This window comes from Thunnus maccoyii, chromosome 24 (assembly GCF_910596095.1).
Source record: "Thunnus maccoyii chromosome 24, fThuMac1.1, whole genome shotgun sequence".
Classification (NCBI taxonomy): domain Eukaryota; kingdom Metazoa; phylum Chordata; class Actinopteri; order Scombriformes; family Scombridae; genus Thunnus; species Thunnus maccoyii.
The window spans coordinates 8,824,543-8,842,514 of record NC_056556.1 but is presented as its reverse complement, the minus strand read 5'-3'; the positions used below and the strand labels follow the sequence as shown (position 1 = coordinate 8,842,514).

The window sequence follows — 17,972 nt, the reverse complement described above, 5'->3', positions numbered from 1 at the left end:
AGGTTAATTAGCCCACGAAATTTGTCAAAAATGTAAATTCCCATACTTCTAAAATATGTTAGAACCTTAAAATGTGTGTTTGGTTATATAAGGTTCTCTATTTTAATCATCAGCTATTAAAGGTCTTCATTTTTATAGCTATGTGATACATTTTAGACAATAAGAAGACAAAACCAGCTTCCATTTATAATATACTAGATATGTTGTTACAATTCTTACATTATATTTATGGTGCATCGTAACGCCTAAAGTGACGCTCAACTACTCATCATCACGGATCTTTTCCTCCTCAGCAGCTGAAAACACGACCACCTATATCTTCCTCAGTGAAGCGGTAACACCCTTCCTCCTCCTCGACCTCACCATTGTCCCCCTCCTCCAGCTGCAGACTCCCGAAGGAGAACTTGCTGCGGGGCATCGGGGACGAGTTTACGCCGTTCGAGTGAACCGAATTCATGGAGCTGACAGCGGCGGGGTTGCCGTACATTAACGGCTGGCTGTACGCACTGCTCCCGGTGTCCGACTCTGTGTCACTGGTGTCAGTGCCACTGCTGGTGGAGCCGTCAATCATTTGGACCGGCTGGTTTAGATTGTTGTGGTTATGAGCTGGACTATTACCGGGCTTTCCATGACGGCCAAACAGCCGCTGCACTGTATTGGACCGCGCCTGACCTGGAACTATGAGGTTCCCTGCATGGTTGCCGTTAGTTATGATCATTCTTCGCTCCATCGGGGCAGAACAAGGGGCTTGGGCGTTCAACCCGGAGCGACGTGGGTCGTGGTGGTGGACGGGGGTGGATGTTAGCTGGCTGAGAATGAACGGATCAGTATCGGAGCGATTGCGCATGTTGTTGTTGTTGTACGGTTTGGCGAAATGTGGTGGTGTGCGGTTTGAGGTGATTGGGGAGTAGCTGCCGTAGTGGTTTAGCGGTGTTGGGTGGGATGACGGCGGGACAGTGGGAGTCTCCACAGGCATCACCCCTGGACGTTTACTGAAATAATGCCCGCCATCATCCCAGCGTGGGGTCGAGCGAGGCTGACCGTGACCGTTCGTCATCTCGGCGTGACTGAGCGAGTTTGTCCGGTGGTGGAAGCTGCTGATCACCGGGCTTGAGCACTGACTGCGCGTCCCGGTTCCTAACGGTCGCCCTACCGCCACACCTCGCTTGTCTCGGCCCTGAAAGATTTCATCCAGCAGCGTGCTGTGGAGCGGCAGGCGGCCTTGATAAGAACCTCCATTTGATAAAATTTCATCATCTGTCAGCTCGTGACTCACACTGAACTTGTTTGATACTGGAGACTGATCTACTGTGTTTCTGTTACCCATCATGCCTTGCTGCTGCTGCTGCAGCCCCATCATGCCTTGCTGCTGCTGCTGCAGCCCCATCATACCCTGCTGCTGCTGCTGCTGCTGCTGCTGCAGCCCCATCATACCCTGCTGTTGATGCTGCTGCATCAGCCCCTGGTGATTAGTGTGGTAGAACCCATTTACAACCCCGAACAGACTCCCAGGCTGCCCCCCATTGCGACCAATACTACCCACATGCTTATTGTATGCACAAGGCTCATCCTCATTGCTGTCATTTGCGTGGCTGTAGCCCCTCGTAACCCTGTTGTTCTTTGTCACATCACATTCACTGTCTATATCGCTGCAGTCTATGTAAGGAATAGAGGAGCTGCTGCCTTTGTTTGCCCTGCAGGATGGACCTGGGTTGAGGAGCTGCTGGTCCGGCGCTGATCCGGTGCCGTGGTGGTTCTGTCGGGACTGAATTGGGTCTGAGACGGGAGCCGCCTGTATATCGTGGAAACCGTTGGTGGGGGATATGGCTGCTGCCAGCTCCTCTGAACCATTAGATTCAGCTTGATGGCCCAGTCTGGCTGAGTCAGGCTGGTCTGCTAATGGGACAGACGTGGCACTCTGCAAAATGAGGGAAAAGACAGAACAGAGAGAGAAAAGGGAGTGACGGGTTAAAGCAGAGAAAAGGAGAGAGCTGAGGAAAAGCTTTTTAAGCTCTTATTTCACTGGGCTTTTTACACTGAGTTACTGACTTTGAATAAATTGGTATTTACGGGAACTGCCTGAGGGACTAGCGAGCAGAGAGAAAGCACACATTCACACACTCTCACTCCCTGGAGCCGCTCGGGACAAAAACTGGTCTGTACTTTTGGCCACATTGCAGCTCCAGATTGAAAAAGAAAGATAAAGAGAAGTAATAAAAATAGAGTCCATAAATCTGTGCAGCCTTTACTAGGAAAATAAAGGCGATGTAAACAAATAAAAAAACAAGAACTGTAGGTATGGTATAATAATTGTCTCTTGGTGTTAAAGTATGTATTACCTCTTTTGGCACTTGCGATCTGAAGGAAGACGACTGAGGGGTCATGCTGCTACTGGACAGGATCTTACTGTGCTTTCTGAAATGAGGAGAGGGGACAGATGAGGTCAAACCATGTGCAACAAATCAGCGAACAGAGAAATTAGATTACTGCTTCATGTTCTTGCTAGGTCGGGTCTGTCTCATGCAATGATTTGTGTTTCAGAGAAACGGCACTCAAAAAGGAGCTTTACAAATCACTCACCTTTCAAACGGAACCTTCTTCACCTCTGAATCTTTCACATAATCAATGATTTGCTTCTGAGTTCGACCACTGCAAGTACAAGACACAAAGAGAGGAAAGCAAATGATGAAAAACAAACAAAAGACACATGCAAATGTAGTAGCTTCCTGTCCTCTTTTTCGGCTTTTACCTGAAGCGGAATGAGGATCCTCGGGTGAAGAGGATGGGCTTGGGCTTGGGTTTGGGCTCCTCGAAGAGCCTGAAGAAGGCGTGATACTCTACGCAGATCTTCCAGAAGATCTTACAGCAATCCCTGCTGGCCATGGCAAACTCCAGCGTGTCGTGATGGGCGTTTTGCTGGAAAATGCAGAGGCAGATATGACAGATATTTAAATAAGTGGATACATATAGAAAAAAGGAATAAAACTACAAGGAAAAAGAAGCAAGAAATGAGAGAAAGTAACTTACAGAAGGGTCTGCTCTCAGCTTGATTAGGAATCTTTTGCGTTTGAAGCTGAGCTTGCGAATTTTGGACCAGTTGAATGCGTTAATTTTTGTGTATCCCTGAATAAAGAAGAAGAGATTACTGGTTAATATTAATGAAAACTACAACAAAAAAGATAAAATTTGACATCTTCCAAGAAAACAACAATATAGACTTTATGCTCCAAAATGAATATCAAGACACCCAGTACAGTATACATGAGCTGTGGCACATTAAAATTAAGCTAAGCACAAGCACATCCAACCCTTAAGTACATTCTTCTCTGCAAGCTGAGGGAAGCTGGGTGGAGGCTCACCACAAAATCTCATGAACTAATTAAGCAACTTGTCGTATCAGCTGAATTTTCAAGATCGCAGCACTCTTTGAAAACTTCAGGATGAAGAAATTGCGCAGTCAGGACTTAATTGGAGTCAGCCTGATCAAAAGAGGATGCATCTTTTCTTTTGTTACAAACATAAGTGAGATGAGTTTCAAACAAGGCATGGCCTTCATTAAACCATAAAATGCTGACCGACACTTTGCTAAGCAGACTCAAACTACAAGAATCGGATGCCAAACATGGATTGGAGTTGATTAAGTTAAGATTAATAACTCAAAAACTGCAGCCAAACAAGAATAGCCTATGAACCACAAAACAGATCTCTACAAAATATTATGTATTCCCCTTTTCCAGAAGACATTAAAGACATTAAGAAATTTACAGCTCATACCAGTCTGTTCAAACAGAGATTTGCAGCCAGTTATTAACGCTTTTACCTGGAAAACAAGCACCCCAGTGTGTGCCACAGACAGGCTGAGTTTAGTGCCCTCGCGGTCCTTGGCCGGGTGGAGACGAACGCCGTACATCTCCAGCCGCCGGGCGATTTCCAGCAATTGGTAGTCTGATTCTGCTGGGGTCTGTCCGCTGCAGAGGAGATCAGCCCATCAATTATCCATCAATCAACAAACAAATCAATCAGCAGCCTGTCATCTAACTCATTGTCAAGCAGAAGCGAGAAAAAAATAGTTTATTCTCTCTTTGTTCGGCAACAATACTCTCTCATAGCAGGGGTGGGTGTCTGTTACCATGGCAACAACCATGGGGATATTTTAGTGCACTTTCCTTTCAGTATCCTTAAATAAGCTGTCATGTGTTATTGTTTGCATGTGCCAGATGTTAGCCCATTCCAGTTGGTTTTAGCATATTAAGTCATGAATTTACTGTCTCTAAATACACTGCAGGATCAGGATCAGAGATGCCCACAGAGGGCGAAAAAAAAAACAATCTGCCACAAAAGAAGTTTGTTTCCTCACAAATCTGAAAATAGCTTCCTGTTTCCTGTATGAGCTGCTGAATTAGCCACTTCCTTCCTGTGTTGGCTGAGGGGGGGGGGGGGGGGGGGGGGGCAGGGTTTGAGGGATTAGAGGTATGAGGTGGGTGGAGAAGGAGCCTGCAGTGTGACCGTGACAAATAACCAACATGTCAGTGGTTTGGTTTCCAGCTCTTAACTGTGGTTAAACAAAAGGTTTTAAGGGGAATTTACATCTACATACAAAGCATTTGTCATGTATTTGCAAACAGCGGTGGGGGAAACACAGCTAGAATGCAAATGAGAGCAGTGCTGTGTGTTTTATATATATGTGTGTGTGTGTGGTGTTGGGGGGGTACAGGGGGCATATAGCGAGTGCCAAGTGGTATGTTTGCAGATAGCCACCTCTGCGGGGAAGAGATTAGAAGTGTGTGTGTGTGTGTGTGTGCAGTTGTGGTTAAAGAGATAAATATCTTTGCAGGAGAGAGGCTAATTGGTGTGGTGTAATTGTGTAAAGGGTGTGTGTTTTTGTTAGTGTGAGTGCACATTTGAATAAACATCTGGTGTGAGACTGCGGAGGTACAATATATGTGCTCTGTGTTTACGTGAAACAACAATCTCTCTCCTGACACCTTATAGCTTAATGCCACCTAGAAACTGATCCCCAGTCAGACTAAAGCAGCTCAGTATTGTTTTCCAAGCAGGGATAATCTTGACCAGCTATTTCCAGGTAAACAGCGCTAGAGTGACCTACATTGTTAGTACAGTCTTGCTATTAATTTCTTATATTTAGAAGTACATGTTTTCCTTATGATGGAGATTCGGGCTGATGATCAGACAAAGCAAGACATCTGAAGGCATCATCATGAGCTTTAAGACATTATGATGGACATTTTTTTTACCGTTTTCTGACCTTTTATAGACAAAACAATTAATCAAGAAAATAACTGGTATAGTATTCAATTATGAAACTAAACGTTAGTTGCAGCCCCAATTTAATGTTTTAACCTGTACACATTTACAGATTCAACAATGTACTGAACACATGGCAGCTTTTGTCTCATTTTAAACCTTACACTCCCGATAACTCACACGTGCTTGCGGTGGCAGTCAGTGATCTTGTCCCTGATGGCGTCCTGGTCAGGCAGGTACTTATTGTGGAGGAGGTGCTGCCAGCTCTGGGTCTCATCGAAGTCTCCTATCTCGGCTGATGGGGGAGGAAAGGAGGGGTGGCAGAAGGGAGAGTATTGAATATTTATTTGGAGTGAAAATGAGGAGATGGGAGTGAGGTGAGTTGGGGAAATGGGTGAAAGAAAAAGAAAATATACATTCTTTAACTTTATTTTTCTTGTCTCTTTTCATTTCTACTCCTTTCTAATCTATTCTCCTGTAGATCAGATGAAGCGTGTGTCTCCATCTGTCCGATATCAGCAATAATAAACCCTCATACTGTATCACCTGCAGGTGCGCATGGTTACCACGGCAACCGAGTGATATTCTTTAGCATGCTGCGCCGTAGCCCACCGCTGTCTGCAAGACTCAGTCGAATCCATAAATTCTATCCTCCACATATGGTGCTGAATAATAACGGACACTGAGATGAACACAGATGCTCCCACACAGTGTTCACTTCATTCAAATATCATGATGGTTTTAAATATGAGGGAATACTGGTGCTTTATGTATTAATGGTGCTATATACTGTCAGGATAATGGAATAAAGAAAAAGTGACAATGTAGAGAGTCCTTCGGCAGGATGAACAGGGATCATGGTCTCATGCTGGTGAGCATCTGCCCTGCTGGAGTGTGCAAGATGCTCAATCACATAAAAAAAAAATCCCCACCAATACTGATCCCCATTAGTATTAGTGTTATTTTTAAATGTAATAAAATACAGCTTTGTATTGAATTGATGCTATATTTATGGTTCAACCTAACTGGTTTAAACTTAATCTAGTGACACACTAGTCATAGCAAGTGCAGCCTGAATATACCCCCATAGGGAAAATCTGTCATGTGCTCATATAATCGGACAAGGAAAACATAACATTTCTGTTTAAATCTCTCATAAAATGATGGCTTTTTGTTATTCAGACATGACAGGACATTTATAGAAAGAGTCAAATGCTTGCACTTTAATGTCATCTGGTGCACAAATTATACATATATTTATATAAGTTTAAAATACAAAATGCACAATAACATGTATACATATCCATTTCTGTTAGTTATATATTTAAGCAGGCTGTATATACTGTACATAACCACCACTTGTATGTATATAAAGTAACTTAATACCCATATTATGTATATTTTGTTGCTTCTATATCTATGTATCCATTTTTTCACCAACTTGTGTGTACATAATGATATGTTTTATTATCTTTGTTCAGCTTTGTTGTCCTTGCCTTGGCTGTATGCCTGTGTGTATTTTGCTGAATATTGTTTTGTGTGAGTACACTGAGAGCCACTAAAACCGGAGTCAAATTCCTTGTTTGCATAAACATTCTTAGCCAATAAAGCTGATTCTGAATCAGTGAGAACGGCAGTGAGTTAAAAAAGTAATAATAGAAAGGAGGAAAAGAGTGTTTGCTAATCAATTTTCTTATGTATTATAATTTTCATAAAGTCAGACTGTACCCAAACGTAGAATGACAAGACATTAAATTGGGACTATAGTTCAATTCCTACTTACTCACATGTTATATGTAAAGCGTTTTACTAGATTCATTTAGTCTTCCTTGCAGTTGGCATGAATGAAGCTGCAGCTGGTCTAATTATTACTATTTTTAAATAAATTTTGTTCATTTTTGTCCTTTATAATGAGGGGAAAAGAATGTAAAATGGTCTCATTCACAGTTTATTATTTCATGGTTATTTTTGTTAATTCAGATGAGACTTCTGCCATGTTTAAAGTGTTAAGGAAATGTTACTACGTCCTAGTCAGATTGCCGTTGTGACTTTTACATAAAAGTGACTCAGGCGCGTATTCAGACATAAGACGTAACGAGGTACATGTCTGAAATGAAATGACATTTCTTATTTGATTCACAGCTCCTGCACATACTAATTGTACATGTGTGTACATGTGTGTCTTGCGCTTACACTGAATGATGTGGGAGACCATAAGAGCAGCGCTGGTGTCATTACAGATGAGACGACCACAGGCCAGGTCGCGTTTAATCTGCAGGGCGAACAGATACCTGGAGAAAGGAAAACAGAAAGAGACAGATTCAGAGATAAATGGAAGAGAGCGTGAGACAGAGCGGGAAAAAAAAGGAAGACAGAAAGCGAGAGGTTATTGGGCTAATGCACACTCTATAAACTCAAGAGCTTACAATGTTGGAAGCAATCCCATTATCATCAAAGTGTTGTCATTTATTAGACACACATTGCTGATACGACACATTTACTGACTTCAAACTGCTTTCTAATTGAGAAAACGCCCTCCGCAGTTGTTTTCTGTTAATTATTGTGCTACTTATAACGTGATCTGGACATTGTAAGTCATTGGTTCACACATATATGCACCCAGCGTGCACATGTTGCTGGGTCATGACGCTGCATTTCAGTCTGGAAACAGCAGAGACAGCACCATAAAGTGAAGTGGTGTGTGTTGAAGACTTTAGTGCATTCAGACAGCTGACCTAAAAACCTACTATCAGCTCAAAAATGCACACTACAGCACATGTACACATGCTTGCACACATTTTCCAGACATTCTTTGTCTTATTATTTTTTAAAATTTTTATCCTATTTTTCCCACATGAGTGCTTTTTTTAAACACAGAGCTTGGCTGATTCACCAGTCTTCTACTCACTATATGAGGACAAACTGTGCAGGAGAGTGCATCCATGTGTGTGTATGTGATTAATGGTCCACAGCACCTTTTTTTTTTATGTGATAATTCAACCTTTTAATAGCTGCATGATTACCTCTAATAAAGTTAATGAGGCTTAGATGAGTTCCAGTATGATTTTATTTTAGCCTGGAGTGAAAGAATACCTGGCAATTTGAAGTTTAGAGTGAAATACATCAGGCCAATTCAAATTCTTAAAAGATACTCCGCTATGGAGAATGCAACCTTGCTATGTTCACAGCTTAGAGTGATAAAGAAAGGAAAGAAAGCAGCAAAATAGAGTCCAAAATGTCTCTCTTTAAAGGGGATCTATTATACTCATTTCTAGCTCTATAGTTTTATTTTTGGAGTACCCTAGAGTAGCTTTGCATGATTCACAGCTCAAAAATCTCCTTATTTATCTTATACTGGCCCTTTATACAGCCTCTCAGTTCAGCCTCTGTCTCTTAACAGGCAGTCTTTGCTCCTGTCTCTTTAAGGCCCCCCTCATGATGATCCCACTCTGTTTTGATTGGCCAATTTTCCAGGAGCTGCTGAGGGGCAGCCATATCAGAGTTATGTTAAGTTACTGCTGATGCAAACCCAACATTTCCTGCTTTACTGCTTCATATTAAAAGCTTTTAAATGACTAAATAATGGGAGACTTTTATTGTGAAGAATTTACAGGAAATTAAAAATGTTCCTCACTGAATTAGCAGAGCTACATTAGCAGCGCTAAAAACTTGTCGACACAACAACATATGGATATATTTGGAGCTCTTTGTTCAGCGGATCAGTTAGAAATAATGCAGGGAGGAATAGTACAAGCAGAAACAACCACAGTGATGATGATATTTGATGAAGAGCTGCAGACGACCAGCACACCTCCAACAGGTAAACTACCTATTATACTTTGCCATGCTGTGTAATGGAAAAACACTCATAGAGTGCCAGCTCGACTCGAGTCATGGCTCGCCATAACTACCCCTAGAGCAATGGAAAAATGCCATAATGTTAGCGGAGCAGAGCAGTGAACTGGCACGCTGTGCATAGAGCAGATGTTCATATAAAGAAATCCGTTATGAGCCAACGTCAGCTCGGGCTGAACGTAGAAAAAAACGTTGGAAACCGAGTGTTCAGAGCAGTCTGAAGATGATGACTTTTGCTCACAGGGATTACTTCTACATACATTTACCTCATTATTTGACACTTGGGCCACTTTTAACATGAACATTTGACATTATAATATTATATATATGGCTGAAAATAAGGAAAAGCATAAAAGATCCCCTTTAACCTCAATTCCAAAATACTGGAGCACCACTGATTGGCTAGTATCCCCCCATTTTTAATAGAAGGCTGATATGTTATTGATTTGGTCTGTATTGCCCATGAAAGGAAATATTGACAACAGTGAAACGCTGTGAAAGCCAAACAAAGGAAAAAAGGCTGTGTGCCCATTTCCTGTTTAACTCTGGAGTCAGCTGGCACTCTCAAAGATAATATGAGTTCAGTGGAATAAATAGCCAGATGAGAGGCTTCATAACGTCAGTGAATCGTCGGTAAAAAAACATGTACAGCATTCTGAACTGGTGATGACGTTCTTTTGTGAAATTAAGTCCTTCTTCTATCTCATCACAGATGAGAGGCACGATGCTCGCTTCCTGTCTGGCTCTGGTTTCAAGTGAACCCAGCTGGACACTTCATGGGAGCATCATGGGAAAATGTGGAAGGTCAAATCATTCTTCATGTTTATGTTTTGGTTATGTGATGCAGATTGGTGCTGCACTGTAGCTGAAAGTACTACATGAGCTTGGCCTCAGGAATCAGCTCTGATAAGCTTTGTAAGACTAAACAAAACAAAACAAGAAGCCAGACAAGATGGTCACTGATAGTTTACAATTTCTGAACAAGACGCTGAAAAGATCTGAGGCAAAAAGGTGGGAATGTGAACGTTTATCCTATATAATCTCATCTTTCGACTCTATCAAGGCAAAAGAGATGCTTCTCCAGATACAACTGGATGTCTGAGATTCCTGAAAGGTTAAAATATGTCTTCCAGAGTAAAAAAAATCAGTCTTTTTACAGTAAAACTGCTTGTTTCCAAAACTATGACTCAGAAGTGGTCAGAGCATTCACCTCCTTTCAGCTGGTTTTGAACACTTTTTTCATGAGCCTGGTTCCCAGATGACAAACTAAGAATTCTTGTTTGAGTCCAGAAACAGAAAAAAAACGTTTGACGTCATGACATGTGGAGATAAATGTGTTATAAATGGTATGTAGCTGACCATGGTCAACAAAAAAGTACAAAAAAGACATGCAAACATATTGTAACATCTCTGCTTTATGTTTTGAGTCAGCTGTCAACCATAAATAGCGCTTATAAATCCTCCAAGACCTACTTGAAGGACTGAAAACACTCTAGCCAGACAGAAAAACCAATGGCAAAACAAAATGTCTTTTAATTAAAGAAGAAGTTGTTCTTCGGATAGGTGTGGTTTTTCTGTGTTGAGAAGACTTACTGAGTCAGCTCCTCCGTGAGCTGTGTGTGGTCAGGAGGGAAGAACTTCACCACAAAACGAAGGATGGTGTTTTTAGGCCCTGAAAGAGGGAGAGGAAGGGGCGCGGTTAAGGAGGAAGAGACAGAAAGAGAAAGTTAGAGAAACTGTAGAAGGCAGAGAGGAGGTACAGTAGAGTAACTTTGCACTTCTCACTCAGCAAAATGGTGTAATTGTACTCTTGATCATTCTGGTGAACTATTTTGTAAAAACTCCAAATTTAATGGCACAACAGATTTGAAAAATTAGAATTAAATAAATGAACATGAGAGTTACTTACGTCTGATCTGTTTCAGTGTCGGCTTCAGCAGATCCAGCCACACCTGAGAAGGACGGAGCACAACATAAACATCACTGCCTCAAAAGGACTGATGCTTGAGGATTTTCTCCTAAAACATAATTACTGTGGTGCTTCTGTTAAGTGCTGCTTTAATAGGTTAATAGCTACACTTTTGACAGTTTCGGCCAGTCTAAACTGTAGAATAACTGCACCAGCAACACTGATGCATCTGTTTTAATGTGTCAGAAATTATCACAATACAAGCTCAATTTAAATAATTTTCACTTTAGCTGCGACTGTGTAAGCAAGGTCATTTTGTGCTTCTGCTCTTGGCTTACTTCAGCTCTCACCAACAGTAAGCGTGACAATGCTGACACTGCTGTTTCTATTAGTGCAAAACAACTTGAATATTTGATCAAATTACCACTGAAACCACCATTACGCTCGGAAAGCGCCTTATAAACCATAACGACAGGGTTATAACATTTTAAGCTTATAAAAATCACCTAATTTATTGGCTTATTTACCACACCAATATTATAAACTAGATAATAAACACTAGCTGAATGTATTTGCGTTTCTGTGTCTTCTTGTGTGCTAACAATGTTGTCATTATTTCTTCAGCATTGCATCATCTGTTCCACTTCAAAGCAACTGCTCTTATGCCCGAGGCACCAAAATGCACAGTAAGCATCTGTGTTCAAGTACATTCAAGTATTTGTTCGTGCATGTGTTGTTTTCCTTTATTTCTAGTGGTTTCCACGCACAGATAGAGATTCTACCAGCAGACGCTGGCTGCCAGAGCAGCAGTAGAGGCGATATTATCTGTTAGCTACAGACACGCCTCATGGCATGTACAGCAAGTGTGCAAACTATTACAAACAGCTGCCCTTTTATGAAATTGGTGGAACAAGTGAATCCAGGTGAAAACTGTGATCTCTTAGATGTAGATGAAAGATAAGTTTTACGCAGAGTCCCCTCACTTCCACACGGCCAGTCGCAACCTTTGAGTGCAAAATGTGCACCCATGTGATTCTAACTAGTGGGAAAGAAAGTGACCTCGCTTCAAGATGTTGGTAAATTGGAGGAGATCTTCCCAACCACGGAAAGGAAAATCCCCTACATGTACAAACATTTCAGACGCTAAAAGTAGATCAGTGTAAGTCATGTGGTTTCAAACGAGACAGCAACAAACAAGAAGAGATTCAGTTCAAAGTTTCCCCTTGGCTTGTAAATAATTACTATTTATTATATGATTTTTGCACATGTGAACAAAATAACAGTACGACAGGAAAATTAGGCTTTATAGCTAAAGCTACTTTGAGAAATACTGTACTAAAAGGGTAAAAGGGTGAAAATATGTTATGTTTGTTGTACTTTTGCGAGTCCAAGTTATTCATAGTGACAGAAAATAACTGACATTTTAACTTTTGCCATAATCGTGCAGTCTTTATTCCCGTCTACTTTAAAATGTTAAAAATAACAAGTAGCAAACCAGAATCTATGGTAATTAATATAACTCACCGTCATCTTGCGCTGGTCCTGGTACTCCAGTCCAAAATAATCCCCCTCTACCAGGTTGAGATGAACACAAACCAGGTCGAACAGCACTTTGCCAGGAGAACGTTGCTGTAGGAGAAACACAGAGGTGGAAAAAAACAAATTAGATTATGTTAGACAGCAGAGTGAGATATTTAAGAGACACGTAGAAGGTGGGAAAAACACAAAAGAAGCCAAAAATCCTGACTTGTGGATGCCGTTTTTTTCTAACAAGCCTCCCCATACTTAACAAGCAACTGACCTTTGACCCTAATGTGAGGTCTAGGCTTCAGGTTTGGGTCTAATGAATAGCTAGAGGCTGATGCTCAGCTGGTAGTGTTCAGAAAAAACCGCAATGGCCTAGGAAAGGTGTGTGTGTGTGTGTGTCAGCTACACTACACTAGCATCAGCTGTGGTCTCTGTAATGATGTAGCTATACCTGGTGCTGGCAGTGCAGGGTAATCATTGTTTTGTGTCCGTATACTGTATATCATTGTTTTCTCTGGATTCATTCAGCAGCGAAGAACATTACAAGCATCCTCTCCTCCAGAATTTGACTTTCCTTTGATTCGAGCAACAAGAGCGGGGCCAAAAAAAGACACAGACATGGAACCAAACCCAAAATTAGCCCAGGGTAATTTTCTCCTCGGCAGCTCAAGCAAACTGGTACCACCCTGCCAGTCTGCAGAGCTTTAGAGTTACAACATACTATTATACATTCAGTGAATCTGATGAGGCTCCAGTCAAGTTAATATGTAGTTATAATAGCAGGCATTCCTTCCTTTGACAGGCACATACAAGCAAAAAACCTTTACCTGCAGAAAAGACTTATTATTATATTCTCCCTAATAAAAGGTAAGTGCTGATGTGTGTCTGTGTTTCTATGTATTGTGCTGAAATATTTTAAGAAAAAATTAAAAATCAACCTCATTGTAAAGAAATGTTATTTAATAAATGTTCTTTAATTGACTGGTGACACGTGAAAAGTGACGTTATGAAATAAAATGTGACTTGAACAAAAATGTAATTTGGGAAAAATACCATTATAGAATAAAAACAGAAAATAAATGAAAAAAGAAAATTTGAGTTTCATTGGAGTTCATTTTTATTAGATCAGAGTTTTCTATAATCAAATAAAAATGAACTCTAATAAAACTCAGTTAATATGAAAATAAAAATTATTAAATGGCTTATTTATATATTTTACATAATTTATTAATGTGGTTATTTATTTTATGTAGTTTTTATTGGTTTATATTGGGGTTTTTTTATATTGAACACTTTGGGACTCCATACTGCTAATGCTTGAGGGACAGAATTAGCAGAAACAGACATAGTGCCTGTTATTTCAGGATACAAAACAGGACGGAGGCTACAATTGCATATATGGCAGCACAGACTAAATACTTTTTAAGCATCAGCATGTGTCATAGCGAGCTGCAAACAGATAAGTGGAAAGAAAAAGAAGCAGAGAAGAAAAATGAGGAGAAGAGGAATCAGAGCAGTGAAGGCCAAGGTGTGAGCCAAGTCTGTCACCATCTGGCTACCGTGTGTCCATCTGTTTCTGTGTGGTCTGTGTGCCTGTAAGGACACACCCACACACACACACACTCATGCCACACACACACACACACCCCTAGAAACAACACTTGCTAAATGGCCACAACATGTTCTGCAGATGGGCATAGATCCTGCTGTCAGATAGTGAAGATACACCACTGAAACTTGAATGACATCCTGGGAAAATGACCGGCAGACGACACTGTCGTACAAAAAAAGCCCAGAGGATCTCTGGAGTTTGGACGGGATCCAGTTCTGGGCTGTGGTAATCTTGGTTGAAAGGAGGTTAAGAGGGGAGAGGGAGAGGAGGAAGCGGGCGAACAGGTTGGAAGAGAATCCTTGAGCAACACGGATTAAAAGACAGGAAAGAAGACAAAGAAGAAAACCAGGAGAGCAAATATCTAGCTACTGCTCCACCCATCTCTTTCTTTCCTTCCTCGAGCTGAAGCCTCACCAAATATATTAGTTTCATTCACCCGATTGATTCTTCTCAAACCAACTCAGCACTCATCGAACAGAACTTAAGTCAACCGTGTTTGTTTTAAACGTGCTTCATTAAAAACTTGTATGGAAACTCCCATATGAAATGTCCAACTACAACAATGCAGGATCCAGTTTTCTGCAGTGCACAACAATGGTGGGCTTGGAGGAGGCACATGAGCTCCGTCATGTGATCCCAAAACACACACACATACACACACACACAGCACATGCTGAGACAGAAAGAAGAGGGAGATAGTGGAGTACGGTGTTAGAGATTTAGACTTTACAGATGGGTGAAAAGAAGACAGTCAGGACAGAATAAGACAAACAAAAATCATGATTTCTGTCTGTTTCAGTGATGAGCTGCTTGACAAGATGATAGACATCTTGGTTGGTTTTTTTTTTAAGATTAACTTTTGGAAAATAACTTTGGTGAAAGACAGAGATGAGACAAAACTAGGAATGCACACTTTCTTTAATTTCTAGTCGATATCACCCACAACCCTGTCTTTTTTTCCCTACAATTTTATATTAAAATCACATTTCTGAACAGAAAAGAGTAAGAAAAGCGTGGAAAAAGGTTAGGAAATTGTGCGGTGTAGCAGGTCATCTCGTACAAGAGGAACTTACTGTAATAAGGCCTGAGGCAAAATTCCAAGTATGTTTTGGGCAAAACCAATTTCCTTCAATATCAGCGAGCCGTTCTCCAATAACTACAGTAAGCCTGCGTGCATGCATCGGGGAGATATCTCATATCACATTCCAGTAATGTTAGACCGTGGAATGTCATTGAAGTAACGGTGGCGAAACCTTTAAATATCAATACCAGTTACAATAACACAGACCTCATGAACACATGATGTGTCACCGCAGAGGTTTGCTGTATCTTCTTACAGCCATGTGCAAAGATTAAACACCTTCACTCAGACATTCTTTGGTTCAGGAAAGCTACTTTCCCCCCCTAAACTTTAACCCTAACCCTAACCCCTTGTTTGAAAAAAAGAGTAATGCTAGATGCAAGTTTATTCCAGTCATAACAGAAACTCAAAGACTTAATTTGTGTGAAACTTGTGGTAAGAAGACGTCCTAATGAAAAGGTGAGACAAGAAGTGCAGGGAAAGTGAGGAAAGCAGGATCCCGACCCAACCTTAACCCAAACAGGCGCGGTCAGATTCAGTTCTTTTGGCCACTGAAGTAAAACCTCCAAAACCAACATAGCAGGCCAAATTCACTGAAATCTGCTCATCAAAGCTTTTGGTACAAAGAGAGCAGGGAGAGATACTTTTAAATCTCAGATGTGATATGTGTAGAAGAGTTTTAATAGTCACATTTAATGTAGGTTTATCAAGCTTGTTTTGTTGTTTTTGTTGATTTTTTTATTTTTTTTTGAGAGGACAGAAATGAAAGAGAAGTGGGATGATGTGGAACTAAACTCCCAAGACTCTCTCATCCTGTTATAGACTGAAAGATGGAGCACTGGCTATCTGCCACTGTGAGCAGAAAACTGTGTAAACCTTGCAGGATCATTAAGAGCGTCTTTCAGTCAGAGGTACAGTTCCCTCTCATCTGAGATAATACCTGCAAGTTTTCAGTCAGACCTCTCAGTTCCTAATCCCCTTCATCAGCAAAGTCACTTTGTAACACGCAACGGTCACGTCTTAAGTGGTGAAAATCAAAAGGTCAAGGATTCTCGGGCTGCTGGCACTCATCTGTTCATGGGAAAGCAAAAGCCTTTCCTACCTTTAATGACACTCTGGACAGAAATAACATCCTTGGATTCCAGTTTTTATGGATATTAAAATGTCATACTTAGTCCAAGCAATTACTGAGGTACTAAGAGGTTAACAGGTAGATAAAACTGCTCTTGTGTGCTCTCCTGATTTGTGGAGGCTTCGGGCTTCACCGCAAATTAAAAAGGATGAAGCCATCTTTATGCCTCTGCCAGATTTCTGCAGAAGATTAGTTGCTTTTCATTTTTAAACGATGGTTAAATGCTGTACTCCAAAGATTTTCCTTGCATGCCATACTGATGATTGTCTGATTAAACTTCCTGACGACATGTGATACTCTGTGATACATGGATTTGTATGTTCAGGCTGTGAACTTTTCAGAAACATTTGTTCATGTACCAAAAAAGCAACAAAACAGACAAGATTTTTCCACCTTACGCAGCAACACTTTTGTTAACAAATTCAGTAAACAGTGGTGCAAATGTGGAGGAAATACTGCTTACTAAATGAAAGTGGCACTTAAAATGGAACAGCCCAGCCTGCTCTCATGATCTGCTCTGATCTTGGCAGCAGTTTCAGCAAAGGAAATAGTCATCCGGGCCGAGGTCAAATGTGATATATATATAGGGTTTGTTTATAATAATACAGGAGAATAAAAATAGGCTTGCTGTTGCACTTACTGAGGAGTGAACGGGGATAAGGATAGCAAGGAGGTCAAACCTTTCTAGACATTTCAACAAGTTTCACATTTTGAAGGTCTGACGGTCTAAAAATATCCAGTATGTATGCGTGTTGAAATCTTTCAGCTGAGGAGAGCTGACTGAGCACTGTGGAGTCCAAACTGAGCTTCTTTCAGTTCAAATCACAATCACTTCATTCAGTAACTCCCATCAATGACCCTTTCTAAGTCGGCCAAAGACACGCATACACACTTGTACACACTCACGCACACATAAGACACATTTTTATCTTATCTTGGAGCGTGATTTTTGTCTTATCTCACAGATGTGGAATGATGCTACGTGATCCAGGACATATTAAGTACTTTCTGTTACATATGCATACTCGCATGCAGGCACGCAATTCAACAGCGTGGAGATCTGTTGAAGTCAGACTTTCCTGCTCTAACTCTAGACTGTAAAAGCGACCTGCAGAGGCCAAGTCCAGGTCCTTAAAAAGGCAGGGTGCAGTCTCACACAGCTGTCCTTTTGGGCCTTACACCAACACAGCTCTCCTCGTTTTAAGAAAATTAGAGAGCTTCATTGCTTTAACCACCGACTGTCCATCAGTGAACTGTGCTGGAATCTGGCAAGCCTCATCCAACCATCCAAGGCAAAAAAAAAAAATTGGTAAGAAGTCATCAAAATAGCTGCAGACATGGGAAAAGGAACAAAAAAACAGCGCTTCTCCTCCAAGCACCTTTTCAGCATATATCCAATTTTATTGTTTGTGACACAACTAATAGGGAAAAACAACCCATTCTTATTGATGCAATAGCACAGAGAACCAAAATAGCTGCTTATTTTTCAGCAAGTGAGAGTCACAAAAAAAAAAGTTGCCAGTAAAACACTGAGCCTGTCTGCAAGTTGTAGCAAATGCTTCCTCTCTGTTTACTTTTCATAAAATGACCC

The 17,972-nt window shown here is 41.0% G+C and overlaps 1 protein-coding gene across 3 annotated transcripts in view; it reads right to left on the bottom strand.

Moving 5' to 3' along the window:
* LOC121892011 (FERM, ARHGEF and pleckstrin domain-containing protein 1-like) overlaps positions 1–17,972 on the bottom strand; it is a 57,453-nt gene that overhangs the window by 16,506 nt on the left and 22,975 nt on the right. For 2 of the 3 annotated variants that reach the window (XR_006094255.1, XR_006094256.1), the window contains exons 3-13: positions 12,554–12,658; positions 11,030–11,072; positions 10,714–10,792; positions 7,459–7,556; positions 5,446–5,560; positions 3,821–3,968; positions 3,028–3,123; positions 2,750–2,916; positions 2,581–2,649; positions 2,340–2,415; positions 220–1,918 (exon numbers count right to left, since the gene is read on the bottom strand). Coding sequence is in view for 1 of the 3 variants with exons in the window: in XM_042404761.1 (XP_042260695.1) it covers positions 1,708–1,918; positions 2,340–2,415; positions 2,581–2,649; positions 2,750–2,916; positions 3,028–3,123; positions 3,821–3,968; positions 5,446–5,560; positions 7,459–7,556; positions 10,714–10,792; positions 11,030–11,072; positions 12,554–12,658 (1,207 nt within the window). In the remaining 2 variants the exon portion in view is untranslated. The remainder of the gene's footprint in view (positions 1–219; positions 1,919–2,339; positions 2,416–2,580; positions 2,650–2,749; positions 2,917–3,027; positions 3,124–3,820; positions 3,969–5,445; positions 5,561–7,458; positions 7,557–10,713; positions 10,793–11,029; positions 11,073–12,553; positions 12,659–17,972) is intronic. The other variant, XM_042404761.1, reaches the window with a different exon arrangement.